This window comes from Cyprinus carpio, chromosome B25, assembly GCF_018340385.1.
Source record: "Cyprinus carpio isolate SPL01 chromosome B25, ASM1834038v1, whole genome shotgun sequence".
In the NCBI taxonomy this organism is placed as follows: domain Eukaryota; kingdom Metazoa; phylum Chordata; class Actinopteri; order Cypriniformes; family Cyprinidae; genus Cyprinus; species Cyprinus carpio.
Window position 1 is genome coordinate 5,896,981 of NC_056621.1, and position 27,903 is coordinate 5,924,883.

Below are 27,903 nucleotides of genomic sequence, written 5' to 3' on the forward strand. Positions count from 1 at the left end.
ATTAGCTGTGTCGCTCTCTCTGTCCCTCTCTTTCTCAGCATTTCTCTCTCTCTCTCCTCGTTAAGGAGTTTTTTTTTGCTGCTATTGTTTGGCTGTCACATCCTGAGGGAAACAGCGCGGATGGGGGGTGTGGAGAAACGGTGACCTGTTTCATTCAGAGCACATCTTTCACTCAATCTCTTAGTTTTATTTTCTTTTATTTTCCCTACGGCCTAGAAAAATCACTGTTTGGCTTGGATGCCAGCCCCAAAAATACATTGGGTATGGATCTCGGAAACCTCTGTGTGTGCGGCCCACCTTTTAACCAATGATACTGTGGATGAGAATAGAAAAGGTGCCCAGTATTTTATCTTTTTACCATCTCAGCTGGTATTTAATATTGAGGACTAAAATGTCAACAAATCAAACAAAAATTGGCCCTGTTTACTGCATTTTCCAACTCTTAAATTCTGGCCTTTGTTTTTTATAGTAGATATTCTGTAAAATGTGTTACATATGACAGTTATGTTGAGTTTAATGAACTGTGATTTTAAAAGGATTGCAACCAACAATGAGAGTAGGCCACTTTAACGTCAGATACTATTAGCGACTAGGAACAAAGTGATAAACTGACAAGGGATACATGTTGATCTAAGTTTTTGTCCTAAGTAATGAAGTATTATTTCAGTATTCTTTATATACCATCATAGCATTTTTGCAATAATTTAATGAACTTTAATACTTTCAGTTTTCACTTAATTTTTCAGATTTTAATTCTTCAACAATCATTTAACTGAAATAAATAGGTTTAAGGATTGAAATGATAAAAATTAAACCTGAAATAAAAATAAATTCAAGCTATATAGGAATGAAAAATTAATAATAAAAAATGTCCAAAACACACAAAGTTACTAAAACTTAACCTAAAATTAAAATGAAAACTGAAAATCAGGCAATTAAACATTATTTATATATATATATATATATATATATATATATATATATATATATATATGTGTGTGTGTGTGTGTGTGTGTGTGTGTGTGTGTGTGTGTGTGTGTGTGTGTGTGTGTGTGTGTGTTTGTGTGGTTTGTGTGTGTGTGTGTGTGTATATTTGTCATTTGAAAGTGTATTGGCCTTTTTGCATTATTATGTTTAATGTTTTTGAAAGAAGTTTCTTCTGCTCATCAAGCCTGCATTTATTTGATCAAAAATACAGAAAAAATAATTAATGAATATTGTGATATATTATTACAATTTAAAATAATTGTTTTCAAATTTATTATATACTTTAAATTATCATTTATTTCTGTGATGCAAAGCTGAATTTTTAGGATCATTATCACATGATCCTTTAGAAATCATTCTAATATGATGATTCATTATCAAAGTTGGAAACAGTTCTGCTGCTTAATATTTTTTTCAGAACATGTGATACTTTTTTAGGATACTGAATGAAAAATAAATAAAAAAAAAAAAAAAAAAAAAAAAAAAAAAAAAAAAGATATGTTTTTAAAATATAAATATTTAGTAATAATATACACTACTGGTCAGTAATTTGGGGTCAGTAATTTTTTTTTTCTTTATTTTTTTTTAAATAAAATCAATACTTTTATTCAGCAAGGATGTGTTAAATTGATAAAAAGTGATAGTAAAGAAAATATATTATTAGAATATATATTATTAGAATTTTTTTTTTATTTGAATAAATGCAGTTCTTTTTAACCTTTTATTCATCAAATATATTAGACAGCAGAACTGTTTCCACACTCATAATAAATCAGAATATTAGAATGATTTCTAAATGATCATGTGATAGACTGGATGTTACATGTGACACTGAAGGCTGGAGTAATGATGCTGAAAATTCAGCTTTCCATCACAGGAATAAATTATTTTTTTTACTAATAAATTAGTTTTCTCAAATAGAAAACTATTATTTTAAGTTGTAATAATATTTCACAATATTACTGTTTTTTCTGTATTTTTGATCAAATAAATGCAGGCTTGATGAGCAGAAGAAACTTCTTTCAAAAACATTAAAAATAGTAATGTTTCCAAACTTTTGGTCTGTACTGTATAATATACATACATACATAGATACATACATACATACATACATACATACATACATATAGAGTATATATATATATATATATATATATATATATATATATATATATATATATATATATATATTATATATATATATATATATATGGTATAGCAATATATATATATATAGTGCATTGTTATATATCAAAAGCACATAACAAAATTACTAAAACTTAACCTAAAATTAAAATGAAAACTTAAGATAAGGCAAATAAAAAATATATATAATGGTATATAAATAATAATAAAATAAAAAATAAAAAAACAACGACAAAAGGAAAATGTAAAATAAGGCAATTAATGATTTTTTTTAAATAATATTATGGCATATAAATTATACCAAAACCTAATAAAATGACAAAACGCATATTAAAATTACTGAAAACTTCTATTTATAATTTTAATACTTCAGCTTAAACTTAAGCTAGAGTTAAAAATGTAAAAAATTTATGTTGCCTTGGCAACTAACTGAAATAACTGTACACTTTATGTAATAATTATATTTTAGCTTATTTTTAATATTTTAGTTAACAGTAACAACACTGTAGCGAAGTATAAGACGACGTTTAACGGTTTGCAATTTTGATCTGTTTTTGTTTTAATTTTTAATATTTTCATTTTCATTTTAATACAGATATTTTCTGATTATCTGTAATTTTGTTGCTTCTTTCAGCATTTTCACTTTCAAGGCAGAAAACTCACGTGGTGTGGAAATTTGCCATGCTGCAACTGGTTACGATATGTAATGCCAGCCAATCTCTTTTTGCTTTTGTTTGGCGATTTGAACTGTTGCAAATGTCTTCTGGAGTCTCTCTGGCATTCTTGAACTGGTCCAAACTCGTCTTCCTGACATTAGCTCTTTGAGAGCATCCCATTTTTTCCTGTAGTACCAGTCCAGCACTGTGACAGAGCAATTTAAAAACCATCTCTTCCATTTGAATCTGAAGTTTTCTCACAAGAATCCACAACAGGTTACATTGACCAGTTGGGTTCTGTTTCTATAGGTCACCACTCTGTGTAGCCCCGCCCACAGTGGAATCTCATTGGTCCAGAGTTCCACTCAACATAAAAACACTGAATTTTGTGGTTTAATGTGAACAGACGACCTGCTTGTCAATCGAAATAGCTAGGACATGCAAGTCTGTTTATATGCACTGTAAAATAGCAGGCTTAAAGAAGCTCTTGTTTTAAAGATGCAATGTTAAGAGGATGATGGCGTAAGCTTCACTTCGGATGCATGTGAAATCTGCTTCATAGATTTAAAAGCTTGTACTCTTTATCCGTTTTCTTTGTTCTGTGAAAACCTCGACCAGTTTTGCTCAGAGATTGATGCCGTCCCGGTTTCCCCCTGCTGTCCCTCACCTGCAGGACTGAAAAGCGTTCGCAGGTTTTCTCCTCTTTCGTGGCAGGTGAACCCCCCAGCGGCTCCTCGTCCTGCTGTTCGGCTAATTAGCGAATGACGATTCGCCCCACGGCAAAATCAGGACGAATATTACCATACCTCATTTATTCAGGGCCTAATAGAGCACTTTTTATCACTTCATTTGAGTGCGAGAAAGGGAACCAAATCATCGTCGGTGGTTATAAAAATGAACCATTTCCCAAAGCATGGAATTCTTCATGAAAAACATGGTTTGCAGTTTCAGCCTGGAGACAAGCTTTGAAGTTTGTTCAGGATACCCGAGTGAAAACCGCCTCGTTTATCGGTAATTTGTGCTTTTGAACACATCCGTGAAGATGTGAGTGAGGTCATTGTTACACGAAACCTTTTGAATGCAATTAATCCAATATTTCTTGCATTATGAACCTGTTTCTATTGTGCTACGAGCCCTGATCAGTGACTGTGTCGGCTGGCCTCACCTCATTTAACCGATTTTGTACTAGCGGTGTATGAATATTAATTGCAGTCATGATTGCAGTAGTTATTTAATTTTTCACAAACCATTTACCATGGTAACCATATTTTCACCCCAAATATAATAGTTATTAAGTATGTTTATTTCTGGTAGATCAAAATTGATATGCACTTTATGTTGGTGACATCATTTGCTAACAAGTTTTTATTTTATTTTATTGTGATTTAAAAAAAAAAGATTTATATTCATACAGGATTATTACAGTTTTTTAAGTTTTATTTTAGTTTTTATTTAATTTTTTAATTGTCTTTAATATACTGTAATTTTGTCAGTTTTCAGTCTATCATTTGTTAGTTATTTTATTTATTTGTTTGTTTGTTTGTTTTCTAGTTTAAATATTTTTTTATTTTAGTTTTAGGTTTTAGTATTTTAAGGCCTAATATTCTAACTAGTATTTTTTCTTAGTATTTTTTTTCCAGTTTTCAGTCTATCATCATTTTAATTTAACATTTTGTTTTCTAATTTGTTTAATTCGTTTTCAGTTTAATTTTAGTATTTTTGGACTTAACTTTTTTACCACAATATTTTAATTTAATCAAATTTTTGTTCTCATTTGTCTGTCATTATTTTTTATTTATTGATTTCTTTCTGTCTTCTAGTTTGTTTATACAGTTCTTGATTCGGTTTTAGTTTTAGTTTTAGTATTTTAAGGCTTAATATTTGAAATAGTAGTTTTCAGTTGTTATTTTTTTTTGTAGATATTTTTCTGTTTTCTAGTTTTATTTCGTTTTTATTTTGGTTTTAGTATTTTAAGGCTTAATATTTTATCTAGTATTTTAGTTTACTATTTTAATTTAAAAAAATTCCATTTTCATTTGTTACTTTTATTTTATTTTAGTTTTTTCTCTTGTTTTTGAGTTTTCAGTCATTCATTTTTTTATTCTAGATTTAAACATTTTTTTGTGGTGATTTTTATTTCAGTTTAGTTTGGCTTTAGAGTAATAAAAGTGTATTTTAGAGTAGTTTAAGCTTTTCCCAGTAATTTTTTTTTACGTGACAATGATTAAATTAATGTAATTTCTATTTGAATTGCTGCAGTTGTTAAACTATGTTATTTCTAAGTTGTTTTAAATGGTTTTTAGCACATTACTACACAGTTGCCGAGGTCTTCTGGACAGTTGCTAGGTGGTTTCTTACTGGTCTGAGTCAAAAGAGTCCACCCTCAGGCCTTTGGGATTTCTTGCCCATTTTAATGTCCGCCAGGTTACAATCATAATCACAATCGCTGAGAAAAGTATGGCGTAAGTAACCAAAACTAAGGTGAATTTTGCAATCGAATGCCTTCTAGCTCTGCGGTCCGAGGGTCGTCACATGTGCCGTCGCAGTTTTCCGTCTACAACTGTGCTCTCTGCAGGGCGACCGAAATGAAAACACCTCTTTCCTTCCCCCCAGCCCCGACACGAAGTCCAGGCCCTCCAGTATCCCATCACCCCCTGCGACTATCCAAGCTGTCACGGCAGGCTGGGCCGCGGACGTCTGTGCCAGGGCGCGGCAGGACTGGATACGGCTCCTCCTCCTCCTCCAAGCTGCCCGTATGTGAAGCTTCTTGCCGTTAGCCGGAAGGATGCTTCAGTGAGGACAGGTTTGTCAGTTTGAGAGCGAAGCGCTTAAACCATGTAATACCTAGTAAGCACGAGGAACAGTCAAGCTGTCGCATCTGAATTAACAACGTGAGTGTCAAAGTTTTGACGGTGTGTTGTGCGATTCTGCAGAAGCACATTGCCAGCAGATGGTACGGCTCACATCCAGACCTGACCTGAGCTTTTAGCACTTCACAAAACTCTGCTGAAATTCTGCTGCAGCTCAAGGAAAATTTAATTGGGGGAGAGATTCGATATGCTCGAATTTGATTACGAGACTGACAGTTTTATGTAATCAGTTTTGCAAGAACACTTAACAAGAACAACAGCACAATTTTTACTATCTCTGAAGAAAAATATTTGTGGGGCCATTTCCAGGTGCTCTATGTAAAAAAAAAAAACATATTTGAGCCTCTGTACTCTGAGATATTTAAGGTTTTATTTAATTTAGGTCATAAAGTTCACTCTAGGGTTTTAGCAGCTACTTGTTTGTATCTAATTTGGTTGCACCGTTAGTTTGTAAGGCAGAATGAAGCTAGTAAGTGGCATAATCGGACATTATACCTTTATTGATCAATTAGTAGTGTGGTATACATGGCATTTTATCATATCACGTTTAGCTTTATTTAACTGTAAATGGTTAAAAAAAATCTATAAATACTAATACAGTTAACTGGAAAAAATAACATTTATTAATGTAAGTGTATTTTAATTGAATTCAAAAAATTATGCATAATCTAATTATATAAAAGTTATATGTTTAAATAGTTTAGTTAAATATTTAAATAATAAATATTTCGGACTATCTGAACAATTCATAAATACTAATACAATAAACTGAAAAAACTCACATTTATTTATTTCGGTTTTTTATATGTACTATTCATAAATACTAATACATAAATGGTAACTAAATTTTTTTTTTGAAAATGATATAAGAAAACTGCATATAAATGGTAATAAATTTAATTTCCTTTGAAAAATATGATAGATAAGAAGTTTAATACAATACCTGACCCTTTATTCATTTTATCACTTTATTATTATTAATATTATTTTTCTTTGAAATAAATAATCAAGTTTCCTTGAAAATATTGTAAATAAGGAATTCTCAATATAACAGTTATTTGACTAAACAGTAGTAATATTTAATATTTTTGTTTGTAAATAGTAATAAATTGCAAATAATTAATTTAAATATTTGAATAACATTATTTGAATAACATTAATTAAAGTTATATTTATCTAAAAATTATATCTCTAAAAAGTTTATTTAAATATGTAAATATTTATGTACAGGAAAAAATACTTTTATTCATTTTATTTTTATTAATTTCATTTTATTTTTATTTTTTGTTAAAACTGAGGCATGAACAAGTAAAATAGAGTGAAACTGATCTACATGTCATGTTGATTTTTTTCATATAAAACACTTCTGTCATACTTAAACTCAATAATGGCATTTAATTGGTCTGCTATTTTATTTCAGCCATAGCTCCTGCTCAGAGGCCTTTGCAGATATTTTGTTTGCATATATGCTTACAATTCTACCAAGTTTAATGGTAAAATGCTCAGTGCTAATATATTAAATGCTGAAGATGAATACTTTGGTTATGGGTTTTGGGTTTTGATAATTGATAATTTTTTTTTTTTTTTTTTGTTTTGAGGAGACACTGCTTGTGAAAATTAGATGAGACCTAAGACAATCTATTGAAGCGACTGTACAGCCTCGACAAATTTAAATATACAGTACACTGTAACTGTGTGTCTTGTGCTGTTTACAGTGAAAAGCACCGTGTTGCTGCTGGTCCTTGGCATTTGTCAGAATCAGAAGTAAGTACGGTATGAAAGCGTTTCACACAAGGACAAGCTTTTCTAGTAAAGCACGGCTTTGGATGTTGAGTTTTGAGGCCAGAGCTTGAAAACGGCTCGTCTGCTGACGGTTCATCTCCGGCTCCGTGTGTTTTTTGTGCTTGTGAAGTGTGAGAGTCTGCCAGTGGAAGCTGAGAGGATTTTTTTTCACTGCTCTATATCCTTTACATAATCCAGATCCTGTAGCTGTAAACGACTTCCTCTCAGATCAGCAATATTCAGGGACATGAAAATGGAAAGGTTTGTGTTTTTATGCACTGAAACAAAAGGACATTGCTGAGCTGTTCCAAAATCATCTGTAGACGGCCTGGAGCAGCGGCACAGAACTTTCATGTCAAAGTCAAGTGAGACACACACACACACACACACACACACTTTCTAGCTGGAATTTTCCATTTCCTTTGTATATTTGTTGCATGTTTAAGGCCAAGTGCATAATACAACAAGTGCACAATTTAAGTTTCTTGTGTTTGTGTGCTTTACTGTACATGGCTGATCAGAGGTGGGATGCACAATATATTGGTACCATATCGGTTATCAGATGATATTCCAGATTTTTTTTTTAAAGTATCTGTTACTGTCAGTATTGGATATTTAATTGTGCTTGCTTATTTCCCCAGTTTTTATATAAAAACGACTTTTCAGGTCATTACTCTATTAGTAGTTTTTAGCTACAATACTAAAATTCCACCATAAATTTGACTTTTATAATCTAATGAACATGATACTTATCAAAAATAATGTAGTGTAGATTTTATTAATTGCAATTTAATTGGATTATAGTTTATTTGTTTGTTTGTTTGAATGTTTCTTTTAAATATTTTAAGTAAATGTTTTTTATTTATTAAATAAGAAATGTATTTATTTACATTTGACATAAACTGACAGTAGATTTGATCCATTAAGTTTTAATTGGATTGTAAATTTTGAGTAATATATTTATTTTAAATATTTTAAGTAAATATGTATTTGTTATGCATTTATTATGTATTGTAAATTTATTGTAATTTAATTATTTATTTATTTTGAATAATATATTTATTTCAAATATTTGAAATATGTATTTATTATGTATTTATTTATTTACATTTCACATAAACTGACAGGAGATTTGGTCATTTGAGTTTTAATTGGATTGTACATTTTATTTATTTACTTTTTTTTTTATTTAGAATAATATATTTATTTAAATATTTTAAATATGTAATTATGTATTTATTTATATTTGAGATGAACTGACAGTAGGTTTTATCGATTGAGATTTAATTGGTTTGTAAATTGTATTTATTTATTCATTTATTCATGTAGTAATAATATTTAAATATTTTAAGTGTGTATTTATTATTTATTTATTAAATAGAAAATTTATTTGTTTATTTACATTAGATATAAACTAACACTAGATTTTATTCATTAAGATTAAATTGGAAAAAAATGTTTTACTTATTTAAATAAATGTTTTTTACGTATATTAAATTATTTCTTTAAAATATTTTAAATTAATATGTATTTTATTATTTACTTATTTATAAGTGTATTGATTTATTTATTTACATACCAAAATAAGATTCAAGGTTTTTATTCGTCACATACAAGATTATATAGAGAATATATAACCAGCAGTGAAATGTGTGATAAGGGTCCTGAAACAGGTTAGTGAAGCAGTGTCCAATGTCCAAAAGTGTTCCTTTGTCATAAGTGATCAGTGCAGACGATATGTGTGTAAAAAGAGGGAGCAAATGAAAGTACAAAAGTAAATAAAAACACAATCTAAGTGGATCGACCTGGATGGCATCTGAACTCAGCTTGTTTTAAGGCATAGTAAAATTTCAAATTGTTTTTTTTTTTTTTTTTTTTTAGAATAACATGCCTCAATGAATCGCAACAGTACGTTCAGGATCCTTTATTATGGACATATAAGTGGAACATTTGGTTTATGAACGGGTCTTGTAGTGTGTACCATGCTTCAGTCACATTCTGCCATTTCTCTCCCTCGGCCAGAGTTTGTGATGGGAAACATCTGCAGCTGGAGTGAGTAGAGTAAAGTCCCTCTGGATCAAGACCAGGTTCTGTTTTCACTGTGGCTTCTGGTTCTCTCTAAATGACAAGTCTGTTCACTGCAGATGCTGTCTGAGCGCTTACATGACTACATTTCTCCAGTCGCTGCATTCCACGCGCTGATATGAGAGGCTGTTATTACTGTACCTCTATGCGTGAGTGATTTAGAGAGATTGAGGTTTATTATACAGAAATCATCTCTCCGGCAAAGAGCGTTTAGGACAAATATATATGTGACCCTGGACCACAAAACCAGTCTTAAGTCGCTGGGGTATATTTTTAGCAATAGCCAAAAAAAAAAACATTGTATGGGTCAAAATTATCGATTTTTTGTATATTTTTAGCAATAGCCAAAAAAACATTATTTTATGCTAAAAATCATTAGGATATTAAGTTCCATGTTCTATGAAGATATTTTGTAAATTTCCTACCATAAACATATCAAAACTTCATTTGGACAACTTTAAAGGCGATTTTAAAGACTTCATTTGGACTACTTTTTAGGGTGATAATGGAGTTTTTTATTAGTGTTACATCCAGATTTTCAAATAGTTGTATCTCAGCCAAATAATATATATATATATATATATATATGTGTGTGTGTGTGTGTGTATGTATATGTGTGTGTGTATATATATGTGTGTGTATATATGTGTGTATATATATATATATATATATATATATATATGTATATTTGTTTGTATATGTGTATATATTGGACATTATATGTATGTGTGTATATGTGTATGTATGTATATGTGTATATATATATGTATGTGTATATATATGTATGTGTATATGTATGTATGTATATGTAGCATTAACAGAGAGAATGTAAATACAGTGGTTGAGTAACCAGCACATGTAAACACCGATCATTTGAGTCAGGAAAAATGCTAAACTGTCACTTCCTGACAGGGGACCAATTGAAAGTCATCAGGCTCAACAGGAAGTTGAATGACATTCCTAAAAGCACTGGAGATTTGCCCTATTCTATAGCCTTCAAATAAATACTCACATGACTCCAGCTTTTGGCAACTGGATGTAGAAGTTCACATATAATGGTAAAATGTAGAAAAATCTAAACTGTTATTTCCTGAAAGGCGGCAAAACGGAAGCCGTCAGTGACACCAATAATTTCCCTCAACTTCCTTTTTGACTTCCAATTTGTTGCCTTTAGGATCTGATAGTTTAGCAAACTTTCCACATTTTTTTTTTTAGCATTGGACAAATGTGTTTATTAACATCTGAAGCCTTTTTGAGTCTTTAGAGGAAGTCTGCAACTGTCTAAAGTCTACAGTGTCACAACTTCTTCCATTTGTTGACTTCCTTTTCGTGGTTTAACATAGTTTCCACTTTTCAGCATTGTGATTGTAGTTGTTAACAACAATAACCTGGAATCTTGAGGAAGTGATACAGTAGTTTACCATATTTTCCACATTTTAGCATTGTGCTAATAGAATTGTTTCCAAACTGAAGTCACACACTCCAGTTAATGTGGACAATATTAAACCATAACTTCCTGTCCGCCAGCAGGAAGTCATCAAACTAAACAGTAAAGACTGACAATGACTTCAGCTTGCTGACATGTGTTAACATCTATTTGTCAACACACCAACATCTATGAGATTTTACATTTAAAAAAAAGTTGCCTATTTGATCGGGTAAATCTCCACAAACACTGACATGTCCTCAACTTCCTGTTCAGTTTGACTTTTGGTTTTCAGGCAAAACAGGTAACTGATGGGATTTCTTGGTGTCTTTTCTTGGCGTAATTTCTTAGTTTCCCACAAGTATAAAGAAATGCTGTATGTTTTCCATGCTAAAGTGATGGTAGTGAATGTAGCGGTTTACCATGGTAAAGTGATGGTATTGGTTGAAAATATTATGGTACTGTATGATTACTATGCTATTTACCATAGTTTTTATCGGTACTCCAAACATATTATTTTAACTACCATGGTATTTTGGACATGTATCTTGAAATTACCATGCACTTCCAAAAATACCGTGGTACTACCACGGTACATGTTTTTGTGTAAAAGTGTATTTTTAAGAGTATAGAAAATAGTATTGCCATCTAACGCCATTTTTGTACCATTGCACTGCCCAGTACTCGGGGTTCTGAACTTCACGTACCATGGTATTTACCATGGCACTTCCAAGAATACAATGGTGCTACCAAATTACATGTCGAAAATGGAAGTACCATGGTACTTTTTGTTGCTTTTTAGTAAGTGTGTTTTTCCATGAATCCACGTCAAAAACAACAACAACGACGAAAGAAAACGCAATAACATGGTAAAAGTAGAAATATAGAGCCACAATGGTTTCAGTTTGTTGGCAAACTGATATAAATGCACCCACACACATTTTGTCTTCTCCTCAGATGTTTCTTGGCTCCGCTGTCTCACATATGGTTTTGTTTTGCGTGTGTTCGAATATAGCATTAAATGAATGGTTTCTGTAACTGGCATTTTTCAGTAATTATGGTCTGACGATGCCTCGTTCTCAGCACAACAGTCCCACCGGGGCTTGTTGACACCAGATTATTGGTATTTGTAAAGCCGTCATGAAGCCGCCCTCATTTAGCTCGTTTCCAGAGGAAATCACCGCAGTAATAACCGAAGCGTCGGACTCTCTCACGTTTGACCCGCAGGTTTGAATTTTCTGCTCGACGACTCTGAAAATCTCTTCCATATTTTCATTAGCCAAACAGTTTGACTCCTCCCCCCGCCACGGGTGCGACACGCGGCGGTAAACAGCATTATCTGGGATCTCAGCGGGATTTCGAATTCTCGTGTAATCCTGTCATTTCATTCATGGATAACTCCAGGGTTATTCTGGGATGCTGCTGTTCTATCTGCTCGCCTGTCCGCTCGCGCCTGCGAGGGAGATTGAATTCCCTTGGCTCGCTCACGCATGCACGCACGCACACACACACACATCGTGATCACCTACTCATCTCCAACGCTATCAGAATGAAACAGAGACCTGTGTTGAACTGAACCTGCTTGTGCTGAGGATTACGTGGAGGCCGTGAACCCTTTTAACTGGCCAGGCCCACAGGATGAGCTGTAGACCTGTGGGGAGATACAGAGGTGGATGCTGACACCACTGCCGCCCCTCTGTGGGAATTTAGCAGAGTGATAGTCCTTTAGTGCAGATTCTCTTTCCAAATCAAAATTCATTCAAACTGTACTAACTTGCTCTTCCTGTAAAATTACTGTCCTTTTCTGCTGATGTCCAAAAGTCCTTCTGTGTGTCTATCCTTCTATCCACATGATTTGTCCTTCTGTCTATCTATCAGTTTATCCTTCTATCTGTCCTTCTGTCCAAGTGTCTGTCTATCTGTCTGTCTTCATCCTCTTATCTATCCTTCTGTCTATCATTTTATCTATCTTTCTGTCTGTCCTTTAGTCTATCATTGTATCTCACCTTTTGTATATCTGTCTATCCTTTTCTCTATTCCACTGTCTGTCTGTCCTAATATCTATCCTTCTGTTTGTTCTTTTATCTATTCATCTGTATGTCTTTCCTTATATTCTTTTGTCTATCAGTTTAACCTTGTTTCTGTCAATGCTCTATCTATCTGTCTGTCTGTCCATTTATCTATCATTTTGTCTATCCTTCTGCCAATCTTTCTGTCTGTCTATCCTTTGCTCTTTCGTTATATCTAACCTTTTGTGTCCTTTTGTCTGTTCTTCTATTTGTCTGTCTGTCTGTCCTTTTGTCTATATATCTGTCAGTTTATCCTTCTATTTATCTATACCTCTGTCTATCTGTCTGTCCGTACCTTCTGTCCGTCCTTCTCTATCTGTCTGTCTATCCTCTTTTCTATTCTTCTATCTATCCTTATATCCTATATGTCTATTAGTTTGTCCTTCATCTGTCTATCTATCTATCTATCTATCTATCTATCTATCTATCTATCTATCTATCTATCTATCTATCTATCTATCTATCTATCTATCTATCTATTTATCTATCTTTTGACTGAATTCTGCTTCCTGACAGTGAAATTCAAATTGCAATTCTGCATCCTCAGGTCAAACTGAGGAACTGACCTGCGATGTAAAAGTCATTCTTAATTTAGTTCTGAATAGCGCACCACCCTTATTATGTGTAGTATGTGGGATTCAGTCCAGTTAATATGTCATCGGTAATAGTAGCATGCTAACCCCCACCCCCTCAATATTCAGCATGTAGGGGTCAGCTGCTTACCTTTTTAAAGTGAAGACAGCAGTAGTATATTTTCGAACCATTAGCATACCACTGTGTGCCTTGAATGCTAATCGTGAAGAATGATGGCTTTTGCATTGCTGTCCTCTCGCTGTGAGTTCCTCTTATTTGTCACCTGCCCGGGTTGTCGACCTTGTGTGTGCGCAGTTCTCTCTAATCCCCAGGCTCTTTTCCGGCCCGGCATAACCGTCCACACTGGGGGTTGGCCGCCTCCACGCCTGAAATCTTTGTAATAACTTTCTCTATCGCCGAGCCGATCTCCTGCCAGAGCTGAATCTGGACCTTGCTGTAATAGAGTGCCGGCAAGCGTAGCGGTAATAAATGCGACACGATTTACTGGGATAAATATGGAGAAATGACTCTCGCGTACAGTAAATGAAACTCCAGGTCATAAGTGGAGGCATGTGTCCTCTGCTAGGATTTTTTTCTGTGTGTGTGTGTGTGTGTGTGTGTGCGAATGCTTAAAAAAGTGTGTGGGTTAGCTATCTCATTGGCAGAAGACTTTAAGATGCTTGTGTCCTCGCAAAGTGTGTGTGTGAGGGAATGAGTTGCCTGCAAATTGCTTTGCATCTGAATTAAACATGTTGCTCGTTCACGCCTCACCGCGATGGACAGCGAAACAAGTTGCAGCCGGAGAAAATGACTTTTTAAGTGGGGTATTTATGAGATGCTATTGTATTCATTTGATTATAATAAAACTGCCAACGTGTGGAGGTGTATGGCAACTAGAAACCAGGGCGGCCTCCATGTCTTTTTCCTCGAGGACATGACGGCTTTTTACCATTAGTTTTCTGTAAGTGCTGCTGATAGCTGTTATGATCTGTAAAGAGTGACTTATTAAAAGGAACAATGTATGTTTCTATTGAGTTTTTTTTTTGGTGGTTAATGCTTAAATGATGGTAAACATATGTAGTAACAGCGTTGAAATACGTACAACCGAAGAGTCAGACATTAGAAAGCACCACTGAAAATGACTTTCTAAATGAGTATCTGTGACATGCTGCTTAAATGCATTTGATTTTTACGAAAGATTTCAATGTGTGGAATAACAGCTAAAAGTCAAGATGGCCTCCGTGACTTTCTCCTCATGTACATGACATCTATTTTCAATTATTTTTTGTAAGTGCCGCTGATAGCTGTCATGATACGTAAAGAGCTATTTAATTAAAGGAACAATATTTGTTTTTATAGAGGTGTTCCAGTGGTTTATGCTCGAATGATGATAAATGGATGCAGTAACAGGGTTGAAAAAGATCTAATGTACAACTGGAGAGTCTCACAGTGTAAATCAGCACTGCAATTGACTTTCTAAACGGTTATCTATGACATGCTGTTTAAATTCATGTGATTTTATGAAAGCATTGCAGCATGTGGAATAACAACAAGAAGCCAAGATGGCCTCTGTGTCTTTCTTCTTGAGCCCATGATGACTTTTTACCATTAGTGCCATTAATAGTTGTCGTGATGTGTAAAGGTGACTTAATAAAAGGAACAGTGTCTGTTTTTATAAAGGTTTTGTTTTGGTTTATGCGTAAATGATGGTAAACAGGTGCAGTAACAGAGTTGAAAATGATCTTGCGTATCACCAGACAGTCACCTGGTGGAAATCACCACTAATGTCGCTGATAGCTGTCATCATATGTAAAGGTAAATTAATAAACAAAACAATGTCTTTTTTAAAGAGGAATTTGTGGTGGTTTAAGCTGGAATGACAGTAAACAGATGCAGTAACAGTATTGAAAAAGATTTTACTTGGGTATCTATGACACGCTGTTTAAATTCAGGTGATTTTTATAAAAGATTTTGCAGTGTGGAAATGGCAACTAAAAGTAAAGTTTGCCTATATTTTACTCTACCTGTGCAGATAAAGAGTTTTTAATATGACATTTTTCTTTTATTGTCACAGATAGCTGTTATGATATGTAAAGTTGCCTTAATAAAATGATCAGTGTCTGTTTTTTTTTTAGGTTTTGTTTTGTGTTTTTTTTTTGATTGCAAGTGTATGTGTGTTGTGTAAGGGTTTTGAAAGTGTCTTACAGAGACACACAATGGAAAGTGCCACTGAAATTAACTTTCTAAATAGTTGTCTATGACATGCTGTTTAAATTCATTTGACTTTTTTGGAAAGATTTTAGTGTGTGGAATGACAACTTGAAGCCTTCTGTGTCTTTCTTTTTTAGCGTGTGACAGCTTTGTACAAAGAGTTTTCAGTAAGTGCCTTTGATAGATGTCGGGATATGTAAAGACCGACTCAAAAAAGGAACAATGTCTGTTTTTAAAGAGTTTTTCTGGTGGTTTATTCTTGAGTGAATATAAACAGATGCAGTAACAGGGTTGAAATTGATCTTACGAATCACCAGAGAATCACATGGTGGAAACCACCACTGAACATTACTTTCTAAATGAGTATCTCTGGCATGCTGTTTAATTCATGTGATTTTACTAAATATTTCAGGATTTGGAATGACAATTAGAAGCCAAATCTACCTATTTCACTCTCCCTGAGCAGACAAAATGTTCTTAATATTATTTATTTCTTTTATTGTCACTGTCATCAAACTTAAAGGTAAATTAATAAACAAAACTACAGTATGTCTGTTTTTAAAGTTTTTGTGGTAGTTGAATTATGGTAAACAGATGCAGTAACAGGGTTGAAAATGCTGTTACATATCTCTGGAGAGTCACACAGTAGAAAGCACCACTGAAAATGACTTTCTAAATGAGTATCTTTGACATGTTGTTTAAATTCATATGATTTTATGAAAGATTTCAGCATGTTGAATAACAACTACAAGCCAAGACGGCCTCTGTGTTTTTCTCTTTGTGTTTTTCTCCTTTATTAGTTTTCTGTTTTAATTTTACTTTTTTCTTTTATTCTCACTGATAACCATCTTGATATGTGGCAGTTTCATGCATGAATAACCTGGTAAACAGATGTAGTAACGGTAAAAAAAAGCATCTTACGGACCATCAGACAAATACATTGGAAATCTTCTGAAAATGATTATTTAAGCGATGTGGCTTTGAGATGCTATTTAATTAGTTTTCTTTTTGAGTGGCACTGATAGTCATGATGTTTAAACTTTTATTTGCGACTTAATAATGAGGTCTTGTGTCAAAGATGCACTTGAAATGCTGTAAACGGATGCAGTGACAGAGTTGAAAAAGATATTTCAGACAGCAGAGCGCTGCACAGTGGAAAACGCAGCTGAAAATGACTTTAAATGGGGTGTCTATGTGCTGCTATTGAATTAATTAGATTTTTACTAAAGATTTCAGTGTGTGGACATGAATGACAACTAGAAGTTTTTCTCCCAGGTTTTTAGGATTAATTTAGTAGTGCAGATGGTTGTGATATGTAAACTTTTATTAAGTGACATAATAGGCTATTTCATATGATTTAGTGTTACCAAAAAGTATTTAGATGCTTATAAATTAAACATTTTAAAATGTATTTGCATTAACCAAGTGGCATTTATTTTCACTTTTATTGAAATATCTCACAAAACTAATGTGAAGCAGTAACAGTTTGGGGTCAGTAAGATGTGTGTTTATAATTACACTGTAACTTAATTACAATGTGTAAATAAGTATTTTTTAAACAGCAAATCAACATATTAGAGTGATTTCTGTAGGATCATGTGACAATGATGACTGGAGTAATTATGCTGGACATTCAGCTTTGCATCACAGGAATAAATTACTTTTTAAAATGGATTAAAATAGATTTATCTTTTGATCATGTTTACTTCATTTAAAATTCTTTTTAAATTGGTTTGAATTCAGTTATATTAGTATTTATGATTATTGTTCAGCTTTGCTTCTTTCAAAAACTAACCTCTATTAAAAACCCAAACTGTAGTAAATGTTTTCAGAATGAAGACGCTTTCTTGATCTTTCTGTCTTCCACAGCAGATTAGTTTTCTTCGAGCACTTCTTCACTTTTACTATGTGACTTAATAAAGAAAACTGTCTGTTTTTATAGAGGTCTGGTGGCAGAACTGAACTTGAAGTGCAGTAACGGAGTGGAAGCTGATCTTATGGGCCAACGGAGGGCCACACGGCGGAAACTACTGCCGAAGGTCTTTTCGCTCCAGACCTCATCCATAAAATGCTTTCTGTGTGAGAACCCTGTAAAAACACTATCCGTCAGCTCTCAAATGGAAATACGTTCTCTCTCACGGCGTCCTGCGTGTCTGTAATGGATATGGTGGTGTGAAATAATACCGTGGCTCACGGAGGTCACTGGAAGAGAGCTGTTGATTGAAGTATTTTGTCTCCTCTGGTGTCAGTGCTGTGAAGGTGAACTCCTGCATCTGTTTGTTAAATTCAGTCTTTTATTAGTGTGCGGCTGCAGCGCGCCTGTCCTTTCGTTGTGAGCAGGGAACCGTGGGTGAATCTCTTTGAGAATTCCGGCTGCAGACTCCAAAAGAAAGGTTTTGTTATCTCGCAGCCCGCTGAATCAAAAAAAAAATTAAGGGCAAAGCAGTATAACCTGATTCACAAACAATTGACTCTTGTGAACGGACTCTTTTTAGTGAATCAAAAGCATGCTGTGCAACCAGTGTAGTGCCATTCATGAATAAGTGACTGTTATGAATCAATTCTTTTAAGTTAATCAAAAACATAATAGGCAACCAGTGTAGTCTTGTTCATGAACAAATGATTCTTATCAAATCGATTCTTATTAGTGATTCAAAAACAACAAACCACAAAAGAAATGATTTTAGGAAATGAAAACAATGAGTACTAGAAACTAGTGCAGTGTAAGTTACAAACAAATGGGGCTTATGAACCATTTTATTATTAAATTAAAAAAACATGCCACACAGTGTTGTCCATTGTACAAACAAATGACTATCATGATCCAATTCTTTTAGTGAATCAAAAACATTCACCACAACCAGTGTAGCTCAGTTCACAAATTATTCTTACGAACCAAATCTTTTTACTAAACAAAAAACATTCCAATTCACCAACAAATGCTTCTTGAAACAAATACTAGGCACGTGTAGTCAAATTCACGTGAAATGATTCTTATGAACTCAGAATCAGAAACATACCAAACAAGAAGTGTAGTCAGATTCATGAGGAAATGACTCTTATGAGCCAGACCTTTTAGTGAATCAGAAACATATCCTGCAATCAGTGTTGTCTAATTCACAAACAAATGATTCTTATGAACTGATTCTTGAAGTGAGTCACAAGCATACAGTAGTAGGTAACCATGTAGTCTAATTTATAAACAAATATTTTGTGAGCTGATTCTTTTAATGAATCATTATAAAGATTCATTTGGAGCCATTAGATCAATTTTATACTATTTTATGTGAGTTTAACAATTAGTATTTAAAAAATAAAAAAAACTAATTTATCCTTACCTTTACATTGATTTTCAAGGATTTTTTATAATTAACAGTAGCTGAGATAATTTGTTTTATATGTACGTGAATGGAGAATATGTACAAATGAGTGTAATTATATTTGAATCGAATTCAGATATCTGTATTGATAATAATGTAATAGCAGATGTTTAATATTCTTTGGTGGTTGGTCATTTGGTCAATTGTTGTGCCGTCCCCAGAGCAGATTAGTCCCAGAAGATGACTGGCGTGATGTTTATATTTCTATCAGCCAGCAGCTCAAAAAATCTCCATAATCTGGCACCCTGACACATATGTCTGATAACAGCTCGTGACTCTCAGCCGCGCTGACCCCCGTGTCAGACGTGTTAGAACTTGCATTTTTAATGTGTTTTTCTTCAATAAGCTCCTTAAGCTGGAGGGAGGCAGCAGTGGTCAGTCTTCTTTGTGAGCTGTGCTGTCAGATTCACTCTTAAAACCTATTAGAATCAGTCAAGCGTCCAGATTAGATATGAAGAAATGAAGCAGAGATGAGCCTGTGTGTTGCTTTAGCAGGACGCATCATGGAAATCATGGAAAGGTTTCTTCGGGCATAAAATAAGATTTTGATGTGCTGTGTGGGGGCATATTTGAGCTTGTAAATGCCACAAACATTTTATTTAGCATAAACCACCTTCTATTTACTGTATGTGTATCTGTTGTAGTGTTCAGTTAACATGATATTAATCTTTGTGTGTATATCTATCTATCTATCTATCTATCTATCAAGCTGACGTGTGTGTGTGTGTGTGTGTGTGTGTGTGTGTGTGTGTGTGTGTGTGTGTATATATATATATATATATATATATATATATATTACTGTATATAGCATATTTTTATATTTAAAAGATACAATATTTATAAAGCACATCTAAAAACAACCAAGGTTGAAAAATAATATAATTTATAATAAATAATGACAAAATCTTTGTAGACATATAAATTAGATATTTAGATATATACTAAGATAATTATAAATATATATTTAAATACACACACACACACACACACACACACACAGTCATCTATTGGATTACACAATATGTAATGTATTGTGACTACTTTTTTGATTACTTTTAGATTACTTTTGACCTAACTCATGATATAACCTAGAAAACTCCTATAGCATTACTATACTTTATCTTTTTAGCTTAGAAAAGTAAAACTTCACTTCTTGTTACCAAAGAATATTTTAGCTCAAACAGAACAGAATGAGAAACATGCTTTTGGTCCAAGAAACCTTGAATAACATTATAAGCTGACCTCAAGAGCAGAAAATAAAATTAAAATGAAGGATGTGGCCTTTTTATGTGTACATGTGCTCCAGAAATCTAGGTTGCAGCGCAGGACATGTGTCTGTGTGTGTGTCTGGATGCTGCTCAGCAATCAGCCGCAGAAATGGAGAGAGTGTTGTCCGTTGCTTTGAAGTTGCTGTAGAGCCGGGCTCTTCCCGCTCGGATGATGGAGAGAGCCAGAAAACAACTTACCCATTAACAGAGGCAGAAACCGGGCCGCCATCCGCTCGCCCTGCCCCTCTCTCTCTCTCTCTATCTGCTCTTCCTCGCACACTCGCAGCCGTGTAATTGCATTTTTGGGGGGCAGACGCTGGAATGTAGCGAGATGTAAAAATCGTGGCTCCCTTCTCCTGATGGCAGCGCTTTCATATCTGAATGCTGGAGAAGAGCTGAAATTAATTGGCTCACAGTCTAATGGTGATGTCGTAGATCTCCAGGCAGCCTGGGTCTAAATGATAGAGGCAGCAGAACCCACTGCGGACACCAACATTATGTAAAACCTCCAGAAAAAAAAAACGAGCTTTGAAAGAAATGACAGAAGCCGTGTGATTTCATCGCATGGCATCTTGGGATCTGCATGATTTGTGCGTCCTGTCATGCCCAGACCAGAATGTCCTTTAGCACACATGCCATGTGTGGACTCATTCCACTCCATTTCATTTCATGTTTTTCATGATCTTAAAAGAACCTTTTGATGTGAAGTCTTCTGCTTAAGTGCCTGAAGTAAGTTAGTTAGCAATTTTTATTTATTTATTATTTATTATTATCATCATTATTATTATTTTAAAAGTAAATAATTCTATTTATGAATATATTTGTGTGTGTGTGTATATATAGAATTTATACATCAAAATATCAAAATAAGGAATATATCTAAAATGCATATATAAATATTTAAAATGTAAATGTATGTTTATTAAATGTTTTTGAATGAATATTTATTTTCATTATTTATTTTATATATATATATATATATATATATATATATATATATATATATATATATATATATATATATATATTAAAAATATAAGGAACAAATACATGTTTACAAATTATGTGTGTATGTGTATATATTAATTTCGTTTGTTGCGGTAAAATAACTAAAACTAAAATAAGAAATGAATAATGAAAACTATTGAAAAATACTGAAAACTATAGATGTATTAAAAATAATAATAATAATATAAATGACAAAAACACAATAAAATAAATGTAACAGATTAAAATGTTATAAATTTAAATTTTAATTAAATTTAAATATAAAACTAAAAACTGAAAAATTTATAAAAAAAAAATGAATAGTATCTCAGTGATACTAAAATAACACTGGTCTATATTATAAGCAGAAAATCTACTAGGTTTTCATATTTTAAAGTGGTCATATGATGTGATTCAATTTTTTTCTTTCTCTTTGGAGTGTTACAAGCTCTTGGTGAATAAAGAAGATCTGTAAAGTTGCAAAGACTAAAGTCTCAAATCCAAAGAGATATTCTTTATAAAAGTTAAGAGTCATCCACACCCTCCTAAAACGGCTTGTTCAAACACGCCCCCACATCTCTACATCACTATGTGGGAAGATTTGCATAACACCACCCAGATGTTCACTCAAAGAAAGAAGGCGTACCTTTTATTCCTGCTATTGCCACCACTGCCATGTTGTCGCTGTGTTTCGTTGTGAAAGCAAAGCTACTCCTTTCAAAAAAAGTGAAAATGAAAAAAAAATTTGAAAGAGAACACGACTAGAAATCAGTGGTTAAGTTGTGTTTAAAACACTGTTCCAGAACAGTTCAACCCAAATATTCAGATTTGTGCAGCACATTTTATGGAGGATGAGGACTGTTTCCTGAACCAGTAGCCTACAATGCGTCTGTAGCACAACGGGTGTTTCTATAAAGTTGGGCAGTTCATACTTTGCAAGGACAGTCTGGCGCTTCTGACTCACAGCCTGAAGGTACGTGTTTTATATTAAAATAATTTGCCAATGATAATTCAAATGTGAGTTTTTAGCAGTGTAAAGTAGGCTTGTTTTATGTTTACACAGCACGATACGCAACGCATAAAAAGACAGTATAAGTCATTATAATCAGTAATTACTGTATGTCCCCACTGGATGCAACAAATGCCTCGTTTGTAATGGGTTTTATTTGTTTTGTCTAATCTAGTGATGTCCGGATCGCAACCGAATCTTTCTTTTTAGTGAACCGGTCGAACCAGTTCACCAAGTCGAACTGAATCGTTTGAAACGGTTTGTGTCTCCAGTACACACTAATCCAGAAATAACTTAAGTTATTCGTTTTATAAACGTGCCTTACACTCCCTCTGACGCGAAATAAACCAATATCCCGAGTTATCATAAACTCCGGAGTTCATTGACTGAACTGCTAAAAGAGAACCGATGATGGGATGTGCACGAGCAGAGCAGCTGGACTGAGTCTCGTGCTGCTGGCCTGGGAGACGGCATAGTATGTTAAGGGACGTAACATTTCCGTCACATGTTTGAGGCATTCGGCCAATCACAACGCACTGAATAGCTGGTCAATCAGAGCACACCTCGCTTTTCAGAACGATGAGCTTTGTAAAAATCGTTATGTTTCAGAAGGTGGGTCATAGAGGAGAAACTATAATGTACATTATATGGAAAATAATGTGTTTTTTTTCACCTTAAACCACCTAAACACATTGCATTACACCAAATACACAAAGTAATGTTGTTTTTAGCAGCATCATATGACCCTTTTAATAACTATCTCCTGGTTAGCTTTGCATATTTTTTGTATATTCACATTTTTATGCTTTTTTTTTTTTTTTTTAATATTAAATTTAAATTTGTTTTTGTTTTTTTTTTTTCAAGTTATAGCGACTTTGTATTTGTTAGTTAACTCATATTTATTAATCACGCATGTATTAACATATTTGAAGAATTGATGAGTTTACATATTTTAAAACTTTAGTTGAGCCACTTTTCACTCATATTTAACGATAATTCAAGTCTGTTGAATTTGCATAGTTTTAAACTTTAGCTGAGTCACTTTTAATAGTTTGTTGATATTTTAGAAATGACAAAACCTGCTCATTTAAGCTCGGTAAGCTCATTTTGTTTTAATATAATTTTACCAAAAGTGTTTTGGATTTACATATTTATATATTTTCACACTGTAGTTGAGTCACTTTGGATATTTTTTGAAGCAGCTTATTGTCTTCCCCCCAAAACTCCTATATTTATGTATTTGAGGTGAGTCACTTTTGCTAGCTAGAAGGGCATGCTGATGTTTTCTAAATTATTTAGCACTGCGTTCAAGCTGCAGTTAGCTCATATTTCACGATGCATTTGCCGAAACGACGATCCTCATTAATCCGGTGTTGAGAGATAATTTTCTTTAAGTGATTAAGCAATTAGCGCGATCTGCAGTTCATTAATAATTAGCAGGGCGAATAAATGAAATGGGAAGACAAATATTTGACATGTCAGCCGAAAGTGCAACCGTAAATGAGCGTGTGTGAGAAATAGAAATGGCCCGATTGGCTCCAGCCGTCCTCTCATCCATCTTTATCACCCGCCAGACTGTCTCACCTCCAGACGAGATCTCCGACAGTCACCTCCTACATACACACACACACTTTTAGCCGACTTGTATGCGCTCGAGTGTTAATTAGACTTGGAGCTGAGAGACACAGAAATGCTATCTACTTCCTGTCTCTGTCTTTCGGCCGCGGTCTCTTGAGAAGGGGGCGGTGTTTGCCAGGGTTGTGGAGGGTATCAGTGCCAGCTGTCAGATCTGTGGAGTGCCGCCAAGCGCTGATTTCTCTCTGCCCGCTTGTATTGTGTATTTATCCATTTGCGCTCAGGAGTTCACGATGTTGAAGTGGCAATCTGTTGCATCTCTCTCACTCTGCCCTCTATGGGTTGTTTTAGGCGGGAAAGGGGTGCTGGGTAACGAAGGCCACTCCTGTTTGGCAGAGCGCTGACGTCCATCGCTCATCTCCGGGGAACGGCGGCAAGGTCAGGTGCGGCGGAATAGAAAGAGCGTCCGGAGCGTTAAATATGGATCAGATTCAACACACACACACTTCTCACACGTGTGGATGAATTAGATGCACATAATTATGCATTTTATTTAATATTGAACTAAATTTGGCATGTTTTTCTTGCAGTTGCCTTTCACAAAATGTTGTCTATTTGTGTAGCTCTTTGTATGTCAGTGGTGGGCTCTGAAGTCATCTATGGAAATGTATTTATTTATTTAATACTTGCAGTTAAACTACTAAAATTAACAAATTTTCCTTAAGTGAAGATTGTGGAATGTATCTTTCTCCTAAATTCACATGAAGCCACTCAAAATATAAGGAAGAAATATGAATATGGAAGACATGATTTTTATTTTATTTGCTTATATTTTATGTTTATAAAAGTAAGACAGAACTATAAAAATGTTGTTATTTTAATGTTCATTCTTTGTTAATTAATAAGGTGTAAATTTTATTAAATCAATATTATTTCATTATTTCTAAAAATAAGGAATAAATAAAGAATTATTTTATATTTGTTTCATCAAAATCATATTTTAATTAATATTTTATTAACTGACTCTTTATTAACTGATCTATTCATATTTGTTTGTTTATTTGTTTATTATTAATACATATATATTTAAATTATAGTAATAGTAACAAAAATAAATAATAATGATAACTGTTACTATACTATTAACTATTACTATATACCAACGTGTATATTTATCTGATAAATATAGTAATAGTAACAATCTAAATAAATAAACAATTAAATAATAATAATAAAATAATTTTATTTAAATTACTATTTTAATAAATTATTCTTATTTATTTAAATTATTTTTATCATTTGTAATAGTATTAATAATATCTACTATTATTATTTTAACAATAAGATATGTATATGTTAATCTGTTAAATAATAGTAATGGTAACAAAGTCTATATATAGTAATAAATACACAAATATCCTCAAATATATAAATAAATAAATATATAGTACTGAAATACATATATAAAAATATCCATAAAATATACAAAATAAACTATAACATAACTATAACAAATAAATAATAATATTTATTAAATATACAAAATAAACTTATTGTTATTGTCTGTCTGTCTGTCTATCTATCTATCTATCTATCTATCTATCTATCTGTCTGTCTATCTATCTATCTATCTATCTATCTATCTATCTATCTATCTATCTATCTATCTATCTATCTATCTATCTGTCTATCTATCTATCTATCTATCTATCTATCTATCTATAATGAATGGCTCTGGAGTTGTGTACTATTTAGAATGATGTGCATACTTAGTGTTCGGAGTGTGCTGAGATCACTAGCCCATAGCATGAGCCGAAGCAAACACTGCTAATTATTCGTGTCTCTCTCTCTCTCCTGCACTCTCAGTGAACTCTTGTCCTCGGCGAGACCTGCATCAGCTGACGGAGACTCAGCGCGAGTGTGTTTCCAGTTATAGCCAGACATTTGTTGGCAGGAAGTAGCTGCTGTAGTGTTTTGACTGCTTTTGGACTTCAGCCTGCTTTGTAGCAGAAAATATTTGACTCTTTATACGCTCGGTAGCGGAGTAAGAGAGGCCAGCAGACCGTCACCTCCAGGGCCGCATCTGGGGAACGTGACGAGTCCCGAGGGGAAATGATGAGCGTTTCCGTCCCATTGGAGGCCGCAGGGGGTCAGATGGTTTTTATGCAGGAGATCTCCTGACCGATGGGCTGGAATGAAACAGAAACTCTTGGCGAACATTGCGCTGGGGATTTGTTTCTTTGCACACACTCATTCGCACACAAACGTTCCAAGCAGCGAGTGAGTTTTTCTGCTGCTTGTATAACTGTGAGAGAACATGAACCATCTGCTGGATTTCTGTCCTGACATACGGCTGAACATTTATTCCATAAATATATGCATAGCATGTGGCGTGTTTAGATTTGAGGTTCAATTAGGCAATGCTGGTTAAAGGTTTTGAAGAACTTTGCACGTTTGCAACGTTATTTGAGAAACTTTTCAATAAGCTTATGAACTTTATTTAGGAGTATTTAACTTTTTATTTTTGCAGGTTTTCTTTCATTTAGTTTACCCCCATTCCTGATACAGACTTTCCATTTTAGGGTTCATCTGCATGACAATGGAAAATGTTTTTCTTTGCATTTTTGAAAAGTTTTGCATACAGGCAACAACGTTGTCAAAATGATCCCCGGTCACATGGATCTGAAATAATGACTATAAACGCTGTATTATCATGCTAGGCCAGTAGATGGCGATGTCACTTTGTAAAGAAACATAACTGAACATGTAATACGCATGTGCATGACGTCACCATTTTCACACTTTTGCATTTTCATAGTAGCACGGAGATGATAACAAATTGCACTTTGAAACACGTTTTCGAACGTTTGCATTTCAGGCCCCCAAAATGCCATCATCATAGTTATTTAAGGTTAGTAGGATTAAAATGTTTTGTTTTTTTATTTTGTTGCAATGTTGTTTAAAGTTAGTTGTTTTTAAATAAACATTCATTTTATTTATGATATATATATATAATAGATTTTTCTATTGTTTAATATTTATCTATTTCTATCTATTTATTAAATAAATTATGTTAATAAATTTAAATGATAAATTTCATAAATTTATGTATAAATTATATGAATATATAATCAAATTTAAAAAATCAATCCTTCTATTTTATGTTTCTTCCTAATATTTATTTTTATTTAAATAAAATTAAAGACATTTAAACAAATGTATATATTTAATTATTTATTTATAACTGTTATTGAAGCATTTTTTATATAAAATATATGAATACATAAGTACATAAATATACAAATGAATTACTCTATTTTGTTTAATATTTATTTTTGTAATTGAATCATTTTTATACATTTCATTTTAATTTATAAATAAAATAAATAGTGCTGTCAAACGATTAATCCCAATTAATCGCATCCAAAGTAAGTTTTTGTTTATATGATATATATATATATGTGTGTGTGTTGTGTGAATAGTTTTTTTTTGTTTATTAATCGCATCCAAAGTAAGTTTTTGTTTATATGATATATATATATATGTGTGTGTGTTGTGCATATTTATTATGTATAAATAAAGGCACACACAAATATTAATTTTTTTTATATGAAATATAAGTATCTTTAATATATAAACAAAATTTTTTCCTAAATATATACATGCATGTGTATATATATATATATATATAATAAACAGAACCCACACATACATTATGTAGACAAAAACCATTATTTGGATGCGATTGACGAATCGTTTGACAGCACTAAAAATAAATTATTTCTAATATTTATTAATTTTTATAAAAAAAAACATTTTAATTAAACTGATGATTTATTTATTGATTGATTGATTGCACTTTTTTCAGTATACTTGACA

At 33.0% G+C, this 27,903-nt stretch overlaps 2 protein-coding genes across 8 annotated transcripts in view; both read left to right on the forward strand.

Moving 5' to 3' along the window:
* LOC109071575 (beta-1,4 N-acetylgalactosaminyltransferase 1-like) overlaps positions 1-5,778 on the forward strand; it is a 60,467-nt gene extending 54,689 nt beyond the window's left edge. Inside the window, exons 12-14 of the mRNA XM_042752810.1 lie at positions 2,768-2,826; positions 5,403-5,592; positions 5,723-5,778. Of these exons, the coding sequence (XP_042608744.1) occupies positions 2,768-2,826; positions 5,403-5,592; positions 5,723-5,778 (305 nt within the window). The remainder of the gene's footprint in view (positions 1-2,767; positions 2,827-5,402; positions 5,593-5,722) is intronic.
* The window catches only part of LOC109057318 (plexin-B2-like), a 344,361-nt gene that overhangs the window by 226,637 nt on the left and 89,821 nt on the right, over positions 1-27,903 (forward strand). For 4 of the 7 annotated variants that reach the window (XM_042753485.1, XM_042753486.1, XM_042753488.1 and 1 more), the window contains one exon: positions 5,403-5,592. The exons of the other annotated variants lie outside the window; for them this stretch is intronic. The gene's annotated coding sequence lies outside the window, so the exon portion shown is untranslated. The remainder of the gene's footprint in view (positions 1-5,402; positions 5,593-27,903) is intronic. 7 annotated transcript variants of the gene reach the window in all.